Genomic DNA, 18164 nt, shown 5'->3' with positions numbered 1-18164 from the left:
TCACACAAAAAATAAAATAAAATGCAGCAGAGCAAGCACACGTGATACAAATTGCCTCAATTCTTCAAGTAAAAAAAAATACATTTGCAGGTTTTAAGGACAAAGCCATTCAAGAAAGGAATTAGGCAGCAGTGCGTCTCATAATGAATTCATCCAGTCATACAGAGAATCATCACAAACCCAAACGGACACTAGACCTCAACAATTAGAGAACAGTTATTTGAAAATGGAGTGAATGAGTACAATCACAGTATGTTAAAAGCAGGAAGGCAGGAAAGAAACTTTTAAGTTGCTCAGTATCTCGATGCTGTTCAGAAGACATCCTGTACAGCTGGCACACATCCTGGCTACCCTGTCAGCATGTGCTATTCTTCTCTCTTTGGCTCGTTAGGTTCATATAATCAACTTGGAAAAGAACAGGGACTTTCCTTGAAGCTCAATCAACTCATAAGTATCCAGTTAAGGTATCAAACAGAAATCAGATGGTTGAGGTTTTTGTAACACAATTACTACGCTTCTTGTAATGCTTGATGAAAAGTAATTTTGGCACTTCAAACATTTTTAAATTATCACAGTAGAGACTTTACAGTTATGACTGTGCTCCAAACCAGACTAGAAAGAAACAAGTCTTCATTTTTCTCTATGGTCACAGGACTATCTTCAAAGCTTCTCAAATTCTGGTGGGGTATCACTGGCTTCTTTTTTCTGTCCCTCCCCTCCTTTATGCACTGTGGAACTTCATTCTGTCTGTCTTCTAAAATACAGCCATTCATGTCTGACCAAGACCTAAGTAAGCTCACTGCTAAGGTATGTTCTTAAAACATCTTACAGCAGTTTTCTTTTTGTTACTGCTCTTAATTATTATTACAAATCATAAGGTTGCTCCTGGTGACGTTCACCATCGCGGAATGAACTTTTGCACAAGCAATGCTTTTGCACATCAAGCTTTCTGTTCTACGTGATGGAAGCGTGCACAGCGATGGCTGCTAAGAGTTGTGGAAGTGGCAGTATCCGACTCCTGCCTGCTTCTTGGTGGGTTTGTGAAAAAAGGAAACTAGGAAAAAAAAATTCTGAAGCACTTCAGCTGCAATATGTGAAGCATTATCAAAGAAACAGCAACAAAAATGAACTATCAAGGCACCAAAGAAAGGCAATGCGTTCTTCCTTCTGCTTTTTCACATTAATCACAAACACCTTATAAAAGCCCAGGATAACAGTACCCTCACTCCCTCTTGAAAATGCCAGAACTTCTCTGAATTTTATATAAAAAAAATCCTCAATTAAAAGTATTCTGATATACACCATAACATGCAGAGAAATTTATAAAAGGGAGGCAAAATTAGGAGCAAAGGATAAGCTCACACAATATGCTGAGTTGGAAGGGATCCATAAGGATCATTGTTCTTGGAACACGGAAGATCTTTAGCAAGAATGGCATGTGGGAATGGCAGTCCAGCTGCCTATGCTTCACTTCTCCTCCACTGCCTTTTTTGAATTACAGCCACGCATCACAACTCACTGTTCCACAACTGTTTTGCACATCTTTCATTGAGATTCAGCATTAACACTACAATATATGTGCAGTGAAGTATTTTTGATACTTGGATATTAAAAAAGTATTTTTATTCTTTACTGAAAATAGAATGAGATGAAATTCGTAAGGGGAAGTGACAGGGAGTCTACAGGATACTGTGAAGCAGCCCAATTTCAGACACAGCTACAAAACTCATCTAAGTTTACTAATGTTCCAGTATTAAATAAGCCTTACAACCAGGAGTACCAGAAGTTTTACGTTCATGAACCATGACGATGCTAACAATTCTAATGGAGATTACAGTAATGCTAAAATGTTAATGCAATTGCTGATAAAGAAAACCAACGACATCAACCTGAATTTGATCCCAGTGCTGTACATACCCCCCTTCCACCCACACACTGAAAGACAACCGCCTCCCACCACCTGAGCCATCCCCAAGTATAATACACAAAACATGACTGATACAAAACTCACTTTCACTGGACAACATCTAAAATATGTAAATACCTGTTCCTGCAGGTCGTAGTCATAGCTATCATGCAGCAGAAGACTGAGGACATACCGAGTATAAATCATGGCATCAATGCCACACTTCTCTAGCTCTTGTCCCAGCCAGGTCTGCACTGGACCCAAAGCATGTAGCAGAGACATTTCAGAAACAGATACAGGGCCTGGATAAGAGCTTGAGGAGCTTTCTGATGGCAAACCATCCACAACAACTGTACAGATAGGGCGCATGAATCTAGGTGGTTGGCATCCTTATAACGTGAAGCATTTTCTGTAGTTGATATCCCGTCGATATCTGGAGGTGATTTTCACTCCAGTAAATAGGAGAGAGGCTTGACTTCTAGGACAATCATTTATATTTCCTGGCAGTTAGCCGTCTAGAGACGAACATCACTCTTCAGGCATGACCAGTGAATAAACTAAATCCTAATAGCAAACACATATGTAGATGTGTTTTTCTACCTTAATTTCACATTGAGGCCAGATGCAAGTCCCCAGCAGGACCTATAAAGAGGAAAAAAGGATAAGTTGTGATATTATGTATCCACACACAAACAACATCAAACAGTGCAAAATAAACAACGCAGAAAGCAGTCATTTACATACTGCTTACTTCACCTATACAGCACACCTGTTCAGTGTCATTTTGAAGAGTAACAGGCATTGTTCCAAGCTTAAAGGTGACTTACAGAAAAATCACTTTTTCATGAAGGAAGAGAGACTCTTTCAAGCAGTTCACCACCAGCCCTTCGCTTGAAACGTATATCTGACCTAACTTTAACAGAAGGTGGAGATTTTATTTACTATCAGCCAAAAAGAGATCTTTTAATCAAAAAAATTTACATTTATTCACATTAAGACTGACTGCACATTTTGCATCACTAGAAGATAATATAATCCTACTGTTTTGCTGCGACTTCCATCTATAGCAGAAAAAACTGTCCTGTTCATAAAAAACTGAATGTATAAAATTAATCTGGCCAGCAGTTTCACCAGACCTACGAACTACTTCGCATATCCTATTGCTGAATAGTTGCTATTGTCAGGTTTGGTTGTTTTTGTTGGTGATTTTTTGTTTTAATTTCCCTTCTTGCCGTGCCTCAGACCAACACAGCATTTTATCACCTAAAACCTGTCCACATAAAAATCTGAGCAGAACATCATCTACTCGTGTAATAATCAACAGTTAACCTTCCTCACACAGATGACTACACCACTCTTAACATAGTGAGCTTACACTCTAAACCATATCCTAAAATAGACAAATCATCCTAAGACTTAGAACACCTGCAACGCCAAACCAATCATGCATAAGTAAGGTGCAGAACAAGCAAGCCCCATGCATGCAGTCTTTCTGTCCTCTAATCCAGAGCAAAGCAGGTCCAAAAAAGGCCATTTGGACCAGCCCGCCAATCAGCCAAACAGCAATCTGGTAGCTGTGTAAGTTTTCTCCTCTCCAGCTCGACAGCAGAAAACAAAGCTCAAATCCAAGCAAGAAATATACCTCCCCTGAAAGGAAGCACCAAAGAAAGCACCTAGCAGTATCAACTGGTTCATCCCAACCCTACTGCAAGGTGCACAGGACCAACTCGCTCAAACAGCCATTCCTTACTATAACCCTGAGCAATGCTGTGTGGGGAGCGCATGTTTTGTGGCCAAACAAAATGAACAGATGCCTTTGCTATTGATGTATGTCTATATGACTTAAGACGACAGCTTCTAGGAGCTTTCTTTGCATTACTATTCAGATACAGCTGTATACTCAAGAATTTTAATGAATTAATTGCAACATCATCAGGAAAAGAACCCAAAGCATGATCTGAGTTGACAAAGCCCTACCCTACAGTTAAAGCTGCCCTACTGCTCCAATGGCAGTCTTCACTTCAGCAGGCAAATAACACATCAGTATTCAAGCTCTGTCAGTAGCATGTTTTTATTACGTGGCCTCTCATATGACAGCAGAAGGAAAAGTACATAGAAACATTTTGCAAAAGGCCGTTTCATCATGAGATTATGTAAAGTTGCATATTGTGACTGATGTACTCTGAATGAAAATCACAAGTCCAAACTCTTCAGCAGTTCATATCCTCCTAACTGCTGAAAAACTAAATTTCACTTCCACATTTTTTTTGTTAAAGTGAGGAGTTCAGAAACAAGACAAAGTGGCAGTGATGTTCCCATGATGTTTTAGTCAAACTTTTATTATCATATTTAAATTCCCCTTTTTAATATTATTTCACTGTATCTTTAAAATACATAAACAACACAAAAACTGGAAATCCAAACAAAACTCTCAAAGTCTTCGAGTTCACATTTTACAACAGTCTCCAGTACGCTGCCTTACAAGAAGCACTAAGCATGTATTTCCATTACTCTTGAGAACAAAATCCCATACAAACAGGAGTCTTTTCCTATCCCAGTACTACGCAGAGGTTTTACATACCAAATTAACACAAGTCACTCAAAGAAAAGACATTCTGCAAGATGTGAAGCTCAACTTCTATGATAACAGTCTTTGACAAATCAGTTTTCAGCTCTTCCTATTATCTTTTTCACACTGTCTTGTTAAAAAAAACCCTCTCTGTCCTCACAATAGTCACAGCTAATCTTAACAAGGAGACTACTACGTAGCTTTAGTAATTAGAGCAAGGCTAGTTACTTTAACTACCAAGCTGGAAAGAACTCTCCATTTGCAGCTATGAAACATGATGGACAGACACTCCTTGTGAGAATTTCCGAATAAGAAATCGCACACATCTCTCAATAGTTTGTGAAAACTGTATTCATTACAAATCCCAAAGTCAAAAACATGAGATGAAATTCCTACAAGACAATTTCTGCTTACTCCACAACCAACTACATTTTTTCCTTTCTAGTAACCTTCAGATTTAGTAATACTAATCAATGACCATTAAGAAGCACTACAGTCAAATTACGAGGTGTCCTATAAAGACAAGAGGATACAATAGTATGCAAATAAACACTCCGACTTTACCACTGAGGCTACTTGGTAACAGATACTTCTCTCCACAATCACTGGACATCCTTTTCACCCAAAATAGTGAAAAACAACAACTCACTATTAGTACGCTCGAATATAGTTACAGGAAAGCAGTTTTCAGTGTTCTATGGTGAAAAATAGGAAGGAGGCCCAGTTGTATGGAAACTGAAGCTGGAACAGTTCACGCCAGCTCCGTATGTCACTGCTGTTGCATGGCAAATCTTTTCTGAAGATTAAACCACCTTAGTCTTCCCTGTCAGTGTAATGGAGTATGGCTATGGTCACACCTAACTCATAGAGATAATTCAGCGTGTCTTGGACCACACAAATGTCTTCTTGTGACAGATACGGCTGCAGGCTTACAGAGTACAGGTATGCCAAGATCACCAAAGAAGATAGTAAAAGGAAGGTGCAATTAAATCACTCTTCATTTAAACTGATACAAACCCATCCAGAAAGCACCAGTATGGGTAAGCGTTCTTACCAGACTACCAGCAGAGAGAGCAAACTGACTGAAAGCTCGTGCCGGGTCAGTTTTTTTCTCTGTAAATCCCTCTGATACAAACAAGCTTTTTAAAGAACTTAAGAAAAGTACCTTTTTTCATTGTTTCTAATTTTGGAAAAAAGTGAACAAAGCCAAACCACAAAACCCTTTGAATTAATCTAGGGTTGCCACACCTACGTTTTATCAGCACCCAGAGGCACATGAAAACTATGTGTCCACATGACACGGTTCTGAACAAATATTTTTACATGAAAAAAGCAAACAGACTTCATGATTTCTTACAGATATACCCAATATCAAGACTTAGAGCAGCAGAAAGCATTGGAATAGGCGAGTTAAAAAAAAACAACCACCAACCACATCCTTTCTTACTGTCCTCGTAGGTAAACTAAAGCACAACAGACTGCTTCTTGTAGACTATCAAAAGGTAACTCAAAAAGCAATCAAGCTGTCTGCAGGCTTAAATTCACAACATAGGAGTCTACACTCCAAAGGAGCAAAAATTAGAGGATCTATATATTGAAGGAAATTGGAAGCTAATAATTATTTCTTTGCATGATCTGCAAATAAAGGCTCCCAAGCCACCAAGTTGCTCTTTACACACTACTGTACACCTACTGCAGAGAAGCACGTTCCTCCATAAAGCTACAGATGCCATCTATTTCATTCCTTCCATTCCCAGAAGGGATAACCACTGCATCTGTGCTTCCAATGCACCATTCTGCCTAACACTGTATGTTAACAACTGGAAGAAACACAGTCACACAGCAGTTGTCTTCAGTGCTGTTTCATACAACATTTCCACCAATATTCTGTAAAATATGTCGGGATATTACATAGTTTACAATTAAAAGTTCTCATTTCCTAAAGGTGTGGGCCTTTTTTGCTACAATCTTTGATGACTTAAGACAATTTCTCAATGCATGAAAAAGCAATCACAGCATTCTTACTGCTTATAAATGTGGATATAGAAGTCCACACATTTTTAGCCAGGACACCTTTTAGAAGTAGCACTTCTATGCGGAGTTGTTTTATTAAAAACAAACAAGCAATCTCCCCTCTCCATGACAACTGCATGGAGCAAAAACCAGTGAATCCTGTTTACTGTAAATCAGAAGTGAAAATGTTATTGTGTGTGGTCAGTAACATAAAAAGTATTCATATTAGTATCTTTTGGTCCCCCCCAGAAAACTGAGGATCAAAAGCACAGTCACAGATGGCAATAAAAGTCCAAAATTTCTCTTACGCATTATGGAAAAATCAGCAATTTTACCACTATTTGTTTTGCTTCTTTCAGTGAAAAGCCTCAACAAATCCTTAATATGCAAACCAATGGGCCACACAGTGGGGAGGGCACTGTCACAGCCCCGGAACAAAGCCTATTTAGACTGCAGAGAACAATGGCATCTGTGTCCTTAATAAATTTCACATGGCACTTAAAAGACATGTGAATTCAGAAGAAGTTGTTTTTTAATCACATTCCTTGACGGCCAAAGAAATTTGGCCCTATAGTTCTCAGAGCAGGAACAATCTTTTCATGTGTTGGTGATGTTTGGTGTTGTTGTACAACGAACAGCAGAGCAGAGATTTGACTCATGACTAAGGCACTGAATACAGGAAAACAAAAAAAAAATTGATCATGTCTGCATTGCAAACAAACCTCTGCGTCCACTCCATTTCAGTCCATTCCTGCCACAGAGCTTCAGAAGCATTGCTGTATTATAGCAAACACAGATTAAAACATCTGTCAGGAATCAAAGCAAGGAGCACTTTAAGGAAGAAGCGTACAAGCAGCACTGTGAATTAACTTCCCAATAGACACAGATTTTCTCTTTTTAAGAAGCATTATCAGATGTGCAAGGGCCGTACAAGCTTGTTTCCAATAGATTGATATTTTACAGTTGTCTGATGTCTACCCATGCTGCTGTTATGCTCTGGTTCTACAGTAACTCAGCCAAGAGGGAACCCACCTGAGACAGAACACAGCGTGGGGCTGTCACTGTGGGATGCTTCTCTTGAAAAATCTGCTTGCTTATTTTAATAATGCTTATCCAAAGGAAAACCTGAAGCTGCTAATCTGGCATCAAAGCTTAATGGAATTACTCAAAGAATTCAAGAGCTACCCTGTAAGCCTCATTTTCTTCACTCAGATGGTGGTGACGCACTGGAACAGGCTGCCTGGTCCAGTGGTTGGTGACCCTGCACGTAACAGGGGGGTTGAAACTAGATGATCCTTGAGGTCCTTTTCAACCCAGGCCATTCTATGATTCTTGGCAAATAATAAGAGTACAGATACAACCAAAACACAGGGAAAGTCATGAGCACAGTTCTGTAGGACCTCTATCACTTAACAAACACATAAGTGACCTGGAAGGTGGGATACATGACATAGTGCTGAAGCTAATGAATTACAGCAAGCTAGCAGGGACACTGAACAGAGTAATCAAAAAATGCAGGAGATGCTTACAAAACAAAGTGACTGAGCAATGAAAAGGCAAACAAAATTCAGTGTAGAGAAACTGGAAATGAGACAGGGCAGGAATAGTAATTTTGTGCTATTAATACTAAGTTCCTCATATAAAACAATGAGTTCTAAAGCTCACTGCTGATCCCAGGATCTAGTTTCTAAGCAGTATGTTAGCAATTTCATGAAACTGCAAGCTTAGACTCTGCAGCAATCAAAAGAGCAAACCGCAGGACTAACCCAAAGTTATCTGTTTCATTGTACACGCATACAGTGCCATAATGGATATACCTTTAATTATAATCTGTGATTTGAGCTGCTCCTTACTGGGATTCCAGGGCAGAAACCACCCAAACTGATGGAGGATGAACACCAAATGCAGCAGCGCCAGTGCAGCAGTGCCCTGACATGAGCTGCCTCCACTGCCCTAAAATCCATGCAGCACACTGCCCTCCTGCTCTGAATAACTGCCACACACAGGCAGAAGCCAAGCCAGGAGCTGTATGAACTCCACTGACACTTCATGGACATTGTACAGGGGCAGTCCACAGACAAAGGGAACATCTGTGTATAAATTAAAGGTTGGAAGAGGGGTGGTGATTAATGAGAGCACCTTGGGTAGTGTGAATAGAGTGTGGGGTGAAGATTGCATTGGATAGAACTATTTTTCTTCAGAGCAGAACATGTCCTGCTGCGCTTTGGCTTTGCAACCAAACCAGATTTGATAACACAGGGATGCCCAAGCTATCACCAAGCAGTGTTCACACCGTGTCAATGCCTCCCCTTTCTCAGGCTGCCATGCCAGCAAGGAGAACAGGACAGCAAAAAGGATGGGAGGGACACGGCCAAGGCAGCTGGCCACAGCTGGCTGCAGGGATGTCTCATACCACATGTTGTTCCCAGCAGTAAAAGCTGGGGGAAAGATGGCAGAGAGACACACATTTTCAGTGGGAAGTTGCAAACTATTTTGCTTTGCTTTCACATGCAGCTTTTGCTTTACCATTCTGATCCTCTTCCCCACCCTGCTGGGGGAAAGCGAGTGAGCGGCTGCGTGCTGTTAGCTGCCCACTGGGTGTTATCTGCAACAGCTGCACAGAACTTTGGTCCTGTAATATCAAAACAGACGTGCCTCTTCATGGACAGGGATTGCTCAATGCACCGTTGTTTGGTTTTGTGCTTGTTTTTGGTTAACATGAGCTACATACAAAGCTTTATAAAACAGGGATCAGGAATTCCTTGTCAAAAGATACTGAAGATACAGAATATATACATATATATTTTTTTTTCAGATGAGCTTCAAAAGCAATTGAACAGGAGAGATCCTTTGAAAGTTTCCAACAAGGCAAAACACATCAGGCTAAGGAAATCCCCTAGGCAGAAAACAGTGAGGGGCTGGGGGCAATTTGGGAGAAGTATCACATGTACTTTCCCAGTTCCTCTGTAACAGCTCACTTACAGATGCTGATGCAGACAAGTACTGGATTTGACAAAGCCTTTGTCTGAAGCAGTACAGTTGTTCTCATAAAACATTCATGTTCACCATAATACAAGAACAACACTCAGGAAAAAAAAAAAGTAGCTGGAGGAGTTCAATTAGCTGATCAGCTCACAGAGCTGCACGTTATTAACATACATGGACTTTGTTACAGTATGTCAGAACACCAATCCTGCCAAAGAGCAAAGCAAAAAGTGAGCTCTGGGGAGCAATTACTAATGGGAAGTAGCAGCAGCAGGCGATGCACCTGCACTAGGTTCAGCTGCATATCCAAGATCCCAGTGTTCTCAGTCACCAGAATATTCTCTGCTTCCTCAAAATGATCATGTAACATAAGGTGAAAAACCTCCAGTACCTAAGTTTGAAAAAAGCAAGAGAGAAAAGCATGACCTAGCAGCAAAAGCTGTGAGTACTGTGAAGAACAGTCACAGCACACTGTGTCCACTACACATCAAAACTCCATCACTTTACAGAGGTACAAGGAGATCTGAAAGTGGCTTTACAAGACGACTCCTTCGGAAGTGTTCTTATTATGTACAACAGACTTGCAAAAAGTGTCTCTAGATGGTGGACAGATGGGAAGTGGTTCTTCATATAATAGGACTTTCAGGAGCTCTACCAGTCGACAAGTTTTGCAAAACCTGTTTCAACAGTTGTCTTAATTATTTAGTGAGCAAATTTGATCTTCAAGATGGGATTATTTTATAGCATCACTCAGGAAACTGTTTCGGGAAAATCAAGATTCAACATCAAGAGACATAAAGAAGACCCAAAAGCAGGCACTTCATTTAGCAGCACTGTTTTCATGTCCACAAACTTAGGGGAGTCCAGAGCAATTCAGACAGAACTCACACACTCGACAAATAAAACAATTTCTGAAGCACGCTTTGGTTGTGCGGCTGTACCAGACAAGCTTAGGGACCGCGTAACTGTAAGCTGCCCAAACTGTCCTATCTCCAACACTTCAGTACTCCTCACAACTTCTGAAAACACCTTCACACGGAGATCAGATTTAACAAACCAGAAGATATTTACAGATGTTCTGAACCTACAAGACCGAAACCACCGCTTCACTGATTTCAAATGCCCAGCTGTCATTAACAACAGAAACATTTGCATTGTTCCAGGAAGAATTTGTCCAAACAGGGTTATCCACCTACCAATGCAATCCTAATGATTCTATTCACAACAGCGATGGAGGTACACCGTTGTGACAATGCCCATTTTCCCCCGTTTAATTTGTTACTGTCCAGGACTGAATTTGGCACTAACCTTAAAGCTTACCTAAAGCTGGTGCTTGAACTCATTGGTACTTGTTTAAACAAGACTACAAGAGTTTTAAAATCCTAACAGAAAAACAGCAAAACGTGCACACATCACCTAACTCAGAAATCAGAATTTTTAATAAGCTCTGAAATACAACTCAGTGTCTGACGGCAGAGGAAGGAATTAAACTATTTTCCACATTAAAAGTGAACTTAAGAATCAGTTTGTTCTAAATGGAAAAGTCACTTTTGGTGGGTCAGTCTTCAACAAATGCAAATAAGCCACCAATTTTTGTTGTCCCAAAGTCTCCACAGCAGGTGTAGGAGAGGAAATGTCATCGTAACTCAGCAGACTTGGCTTTAAAACAAGCAGATCAGAGCAACAGCAGCCTGGAGACAACAAATTCTGGTTTGCTGTACGTCCTGATGACGCAGAGGGAAGTGCTGCACTACTACTGGCCTGGAACACTGTGGATCAGCCAAGCGTGGCAAATCCAAGAGAAACACTGGGTGCTAATTCAGAAGAAGGTATAAAAGTATGCCTCCAAAAAGCAGACAGTGCCTCAAGTCATACTTCACAGTAACTCCCCAGACATCGCTATAATTTTGGTATCACACCACCATCAAGTTTCAGACTGTTCTGTTTCATTTCTTTCTGCCAATGAAGATGTCAGTATGATTTAAGTGTTTCAATCTGAAGCTGCAGATCCTATCAGCATACCAGAGCTAAGTCAGCAATGAACATCTCGCCCTCTCACACCCGTTACACAAAGGGAATACTTGGATGGATCGCTAGGGGGCCTGAGAGGAGCTGTGAGAGCCCTCTCTGGCTCTAACTTCACAGAGACCTCATCCATCGTTTTTATTCAGTCCCATGAGGATTTTTTACAGAGACAATTTATCAGAAGCTGTATCCTTTCCTACATACACACACAAAAGCAACAGACGGCATGCCATTGATTACCATCAATCACCATTCTTCAGCAACTCTTTCTTAGGAAAAGAGAACAGAAGACATTAATAAAAACCAAACATAGCAAAGATCACAAAGAACACACATGCTCTAAGCTCACTGGGACATTTATCTTCAGGACTTGTGGTATATGGTATCTTCAAGCTACTTGCATCCCAGTAGATTTACTAATTTTTCTCCCAGCTAAAACACAGGCAGGGCTTTAAAATTTAAAGAGGGAGGACACAGTCAAATAGGGGCAAGATCAGATAGAGGATCTACTGTTGGATCACTCTGCTTCCTGCCTTCCTGATGCCTTGCATTTGCCCAACTTCTGGAGCAGCTTGAGCTCTCTGTTACAACAGCTCCTTGTCAGCACTCTCCCCGCAGAACGACAGACTGTAGGGGTTGGAAGGAGCCTCTGGAGATCATCTAGTCCAATGCCCCTGACAAGCAGGGTCCCTTCAGTACAAGGAAAGCATCCAGGTGGGTTTTGAATATCTCTAGAGAAGGAGACTCCACACCCTCTGTGGGCAGCTCGCCCCCCCCCCCTCCAAAGAGCAGGGTAACGGCTTGCAGGTCTAAGCACCAAGCCCTGAAACAGCCTTACCTGCAGTGTAACAGCCTCAGTGCCAGCACGGACAGGCGCTCCCTGCCTCCTGCAGCACTGGCAGCTAAAGGGATCACCAGGATAAAACACTAAGTTGCCCTTCCCATCAGTCAGAACACCACTGCGGCATTAAGTAGCCCGCAGCCACTATTTGTGCAACTGTACAGCATTTAATTCAACTAATACAAAATTTATTCTTGGGCATACTTTGCATCTTTCAGCTCAGGAGTGGAAAGGAGAATTAATTCTGTATTCCAGACATGCAATAATTACTGTCCATTTAAAGGTAAAGGCATTTCTCCAGCTATTTATACTTTTAAAGTTAATCATTTGGCTATATATAAATTCCTCCGCAGTAAATGGCCACACTATACATTCTATTTCATTAACATGTATGTGGCTCTTCCCTGAATGCTTCGTATTGAAGTTTTCTGTATTTGGCTGAGGTTTTCTATAGTGGGCCTGTGACTCAAATGGTCAGTTGCTACCCTTTTGAAAAGCTTAAAAATAGCCCCATGAAGGGTTTAAAAGACAAACAGATTTGTATGACCACACAGTCTTTTCAGTATCTCTTCATTAAATGAAAATTATTATTGAAAATAAAAGCGTACAAACTAAGCGGATAGGACAGGTTAATATCGCTTTTAGAAATCAGGTATTTGCTACTTCAAATGATAGCTGGAGATCGAACTGACTAAGATGCCAGGTGTTCAACTATCACTGCAGAAGAACTCTCACAAAAAGAGCAGGTCAGCACTACGCTACTTCTCTTCCAGGAAGTTATGGGACTGTTACCCAAGTTATTTCCTTCACAACTCAAGAACGAAGTTGCTGAAAACTGGAACTCTGAGGTTTCTCTCCAGCTGATAAGATATGCTGTTCAAAGAAGCTGGTAAGAAGAAACAGAGCTTCATAAATATGAAAAGATAATAAACTAATAGCTAGACTTACAGAATCACTTCACAACTCCTGTGCGACCCCACACAACTCAACATGACTCCCAGTAAAGCGGTTATGGAAACTCTGACAAAACAAAACCCAGAACTCCTGCAGTGAGCTGTGCTTCACTGCTCAACGCAACTACACGGCAGTGAACTTCTAACCCAGAAGACAGAGGCAGGAGAATAGGAAGTAACTGAACAGCAACCTTTAGCTAATTAGTAACAGTCGCTAGCTCAAAATCTTCAGGCAGCTGAACTAAAATACCATGAAAAAGCACAAGTCATTCCTTCAGCTTCCTCAGCAAAGCTAGCAGTCAGACAAGTCGCTGGAAGCCCGCCCCATTCCTGCCAACATCCTCCAGCTCCCCCAGCTCAGCACACAGCGCTGTGCTCCCACTCAGCCGGAGCCCTCACGTTTGTTTCAAGTTTGTAATAACTCACTGCGGTGTCACAAGGATTTAGTGAGAATTAATTACTCACTCAGTAGCAGCAACATGCACTACCCATTTCTTCATTAGCAATGCTTCCAGCAGCCTCTTCCCTTTAGGCTAACAAAACTATGTTCTTAAAAAGCATATGTGACACATCAAAAAAAAAGTCTTTAATCACTCTGTGTATGTTTTGGTATGTTTCTCCACTTTGCTGTTAAAGATTATCTCGATCCAAATCTTGGCTGTGCTAACATTACCTGGAATAACCCTACAGTGTGTATCTTGCAGCTGAGCTCTGCTGTTCTGATGCTAAAACGACAGAGTTTTATGAAAGCGTGCTTTATTTCCCCTGCCTTCAGCGAGCCCCTGATCTCTCACTCTTATCTCCAGACTTCCTTTAACAGGACACAAAATCTTTCCTGCAACACAACTACAGTTCTCTTTGGAATTCTTCTGCAACCAAGCTCGCTGCTCTAACCAAATCTCAAAAACCACCACCAAAACAACCCACACGCAGTTTAATCATATATGAATAGCATAACCGCACAGCCAAACGGCACGCTGTGCTTCCATCCACGCCGTGACGCAGCTGACAGAGCAGGCGGGTCTCTTCAGACTCAGCCCAGGGCTCAGCTGCTGGACCACCTTCCTTTGCTCCTTTCACATAAAACAACATTCACATCTTATCCCCATTACAATTTATAAGGTGTTGGGGGGGGAGGAGGATTTTATTTTTCTTTAGAGTACAAATTTTCCACCTGTGATCCTCTCTAGAATAAGGCCCAAAAAGTTACAGACATGAGCAAAGTTGGCATCGACTGTGGATTTGAAACTCCCTCCTCACGCCAGTACATCACTGGAATGAGCAATGCAATCATTTCCAAATTACACTGAAAATTACATTTATTACAGTGAGTCTGCATACAGAGTACGCTTACATAATTAACCTACCACATACAGTATCACAACAGTAAAACGAATTTAAATGCCTTTACATTCAACGGCAAAAAAAAAAGGAAATTTTAAAAACTGAATTCAAATGTAAATTCCCACACTATTGACTGAGGAGGAGAACTCCTGGAAGGACAGGTGCCAAAGCAGCCATGCAGCAGCTGAGTTATGAGCAGAATCCATGCAGAATAAGAACACTCCTGTCATTAAGCCCAGATAACTGCACGTGAAGTTATAAAGGAAATAGCAGATCAAAAACTACAATGCTTTTGTAAGTTACAATACAGCTAGAGAAGGAGCTTTTAGTGAGAACTTTGTGAAAGGAGAACCTTTCCACTGAAAGCCACTGAAAAAAGCCTGATGATAAAACACACATTCCGTCACTCAGCATCCACTACAAACGTGCCCAACCAGCAGCTGGGAAAGTACCACAGCCCATCCAGTACCAGAAGAGGTAACTGCCGGTATAGATCTCTTCCTAGTAAACACTCCACAAGTCCCACAGTTACCTGATATTTCTGCCTAACGAGAGGTTGGTAAATGACTTCCAAATTAGAAAACACACTTTTCCCTCACAGTAGCCAATTTTCTCTTTAACTATATACTTAAGTGCAACTGAGCATTCTAACATTCATTTGAACGTGTTTATTTTGCATCACGAAATTGCTGAGAAAATATCTTGGACAAACAACTACAAGACAATTTCTATCCCAATGTTCACAAACAACCAATGAGCCTGGCACTGCTCCTGAGCTGAACTGTACGACTCCAATCTCTGTCCCACAACAAAGAAGACACAATCCCAATAAAAAGAGCATATGAAAGAGCTCCCAGGATCCCATTAGTGTTCCAAGCCCCCCCCAGCAGTGCAGATGACTGCAACAGTCCCTGCTACCTCTCAGCCTACAGGAATTCCAAGTGCTGCTGCCCTCATCACACTCTGCTTCACCATACGTTATTACTCACCACCTCACATTAATAAGTTATTACCTACTATTGGCCATTAGTTGTTATTACCATTGCATAATTTTAGGGGCTTCAAGTTAGCATTCCATCAGACAAGTATGAAAGATGTGCTATCAATGTATGTCTGATGGAAAAAAGGCAAAATAAAAAAAAAAAAGCAGCAAGCTACAAAGGAATAAATGGAAATGGGGGTCTTTTTCTCACACCATCTACAGAAAGGCCCGGAATTATATATTTGAATATATTACCATTTAGATGGGTTTAGAGGCAATATTTAACATATACCACTTTCAATACTCATCATTATGCGTTTTTGTATGCTTCTTTAAGCAGAGTCCAAAGTGGGAGATGATTTTGCTCAGTTTGAACTAAATAGCTAGGAATCCTATTGGGGCTCTGTGGTACTATTCCTAAAAATCAGTAAAATTTCACAGAAGATTCACCAGCACCCATTATAAAACCAACCTCTTGGCTTCCTTCCCACCCCCATTCACCTAAAAACAAGGTGCTCAGGAAGGACAAGCAGGGAAGCTGACACTAAGTTATAAGCAGTACCCAGATCCCACTCTGTCCCTCTTCCTGCTAGGATGCACAGCAAAGCAGCAAAGGAAAATGCTGACATCATTTTACTCCTATGGAATTTCTCTTACTCGGAAAAGCAATGAATAGCAACAAGAGGAAAAGCAGTGGGGAGTGCAGGCTATGGAATCAGCATATTAAGGTAACAGATGTTCAAGGCCTCCTATCTTTCCTCTGGGGTCACATATCAATCTGTTCTCCCCTTCCTTCTGATTCACCTGCCGATGAGCAGAAGGGCTATGGGGTCGTGTAGCTAATGCCAATCTGCAGAACCTGCAGTCTGGAAGAATCATTACCTCCAATGGTGCACAAAACAGACAAACTGAGATTAAGTTCCATTGCTGTCAGCATGGGAACACCTGCTACACACAACGTGGCAGGGACAGCAACTGCTGAGGTTTTCCATTGAGAGTTCAAAGCAGGATTTCCCCTAAAATTCTTGGAACGTGAAGGACATTACAAATGCACAAGGTACTGCTGGTCTTCATTCACGTTACCTACTTCCTCTCTTACATCTCTATGCTGGAGATTGGGGATTTTGATACATACGCAACATACTTTATTAATTGCAAGGGAAGGGTTGTACACGACCATTTTAGCACATCCATACTGACAAGGAGCAGCAGATGGAGGATTAGCACAAAATCAAATCCGTAGAGTTACACGTCAAGTAACGATCAAGTTACATGTCATTTGCTTTTATACGGCATATTTTTGTCTTCAGCAATAAAATAAAGAGAGGCCATTTCAGATGGGCAGGGACCACAAACAGCCTGCACTGCTCGGGTTCGGGTGCTGCGGTGAAATAGTTTGCTTCATGTAATTATCCACTGAATCACCGCGAGCTCACTTCTGACAGCTGGGACACCCAATTTCATCTGCAATCTCCTCTTCATCACAGCGATACTGAAGTCGTGCGTGCGAAAGAAGGACATGAAGCACGGCACTTCGAAGGGCTGGCAGGAAAACCTGCTGCTCGCACCGCAGTGTCCTCGGGGCCAGTCCTATCAGCTACAACCCGACACACAAAAAGCACGGGAACGCAGGAATGCCTTCTCCTAAGAGGACAAACCGCACCGTCCTCACCCTTCAGATGAGCGCCAGGTACCGCAACGAGCGATTAAAACAAAGACAAAACGGGGGAGCGCGCCGCACTCCCACTTCTCTCAAAGTTTCGGAGGACGGCCGCGCTCAGCCGCGCTTCGCCCAGCGAACCCCTGGGAAGCCGGCTCCGCTCCGGCGGCTACGGGGCTCGGCCGCGCCGCCTCTGCATTCAGCCGTAACCTTCGGCAAACCTTGGCCCCCGCCCCGCCCGCCGCCCGCCAGCGGCTGCGGCCCTGCCGGGCCCGCCCCGCGCGGCCATAGGACGCGGCTGCCGTCACTCCGCCGTCAGCCGAGCCCCGCCCCCCGCCGGCGGCAGCCCGAGCCTTTCTGTCCGCCTTTTGCCTTCAATAGGCCCCTAAAGGACAATGCTGCCGGGAGGGGAAGGAAAGGGGGGGGGGGGGGGGGGGAAAGCGGGCCCGAGTCCCGCCGGCTCTCTCCCGCCTCAACCTCGCGGCGCGGCGGGAGCTGCCCGCACCGCCCCGAACCGCAGCGCTCAGCCCCGCTCCGCCGCCCGGCGCCGGCAGCGCGCGGCCGAAAGGTCACAGCGGGGCCCGCGCTGCGCTGTCACGGCCGCCCGAGCTCCGGCTCTTCCCGCCCGCTGTGCCGCGCCGCCCGCCCTTCGCCTCTCCCCTCCGGGCGCGCCCGGCCCGCGGCGCGGCTCTCCCCGCCCCTCACCTGGCGCCGGGACCCCGCGGGTCGGAGCGGAGCGGAGCGCCGCGGGCGGGGCCGGGCCGGCCGCCAGCCGCTCGCACCGGGGCACCCCGGCCGGGCCCCCGGCCCCGCCTCCCGGCCCTGCCCGCCGCCGGCGCTCGCTGTCACCCCCCGGCCGGCCCCTCTCTCCCCTCCCGCCGCTTCC

At 43.1% G+C, this 18164-nt stretch overlaps 1 protein-coding gene across 7 annotated transcripts in view; it reads right to left on the bottom strand.

Moving 5' to 3' along the window:
- KIAA0232 (uncharacterized protein KIAA0232 homolog) overlaps nucleotides 1-18164 on the bottom strand; it is a 65362-nt gene that overhangs the window by 46895 nt on the left and 303 nt on the right. For 4 of the 7 annotated variants that reach the window (XM_015285823.4, XM_040699511.2, XM_015285824.4 and 1 more), the window contains exon 2: nucleotides 2045-2548. In XM_015285823.4, the coding sequence (XP_015141309.2) occupies nucleotides 2045-2275 (231 nt within the window). In that variant the 5' untranslated portion in view covers nucleotides 2276-2548. Of the gene's footprint in view, nucleotides 1-2044; nucleotides 2549-2733; nucleotides 18037-18164 lie in introns of those variants that run through there. The other 3 variants (XM_046940665.1, XM_046940666.1, XM_025150019.3) reach the window with 3 other exon arrangements.

Source organism: Gallus gallus, chromosome 4, assembly GCF_016699485.2.
Source record: "Gallus gallus isolate bGalGal1 chromosome 4, bGalGal1.mat.broiler.GRCg7b, whole genome shotgun sequence".
NCBI lineage: Eukaryota > Metazoa > Chordata > Aves > Galliformes > Phasianidae > Gallus > Gallus gallus.
Note: the sequence above shows the minus strand (reverse complement) of the source record. Positions and strands in the feature narration are given on the sequence as shown.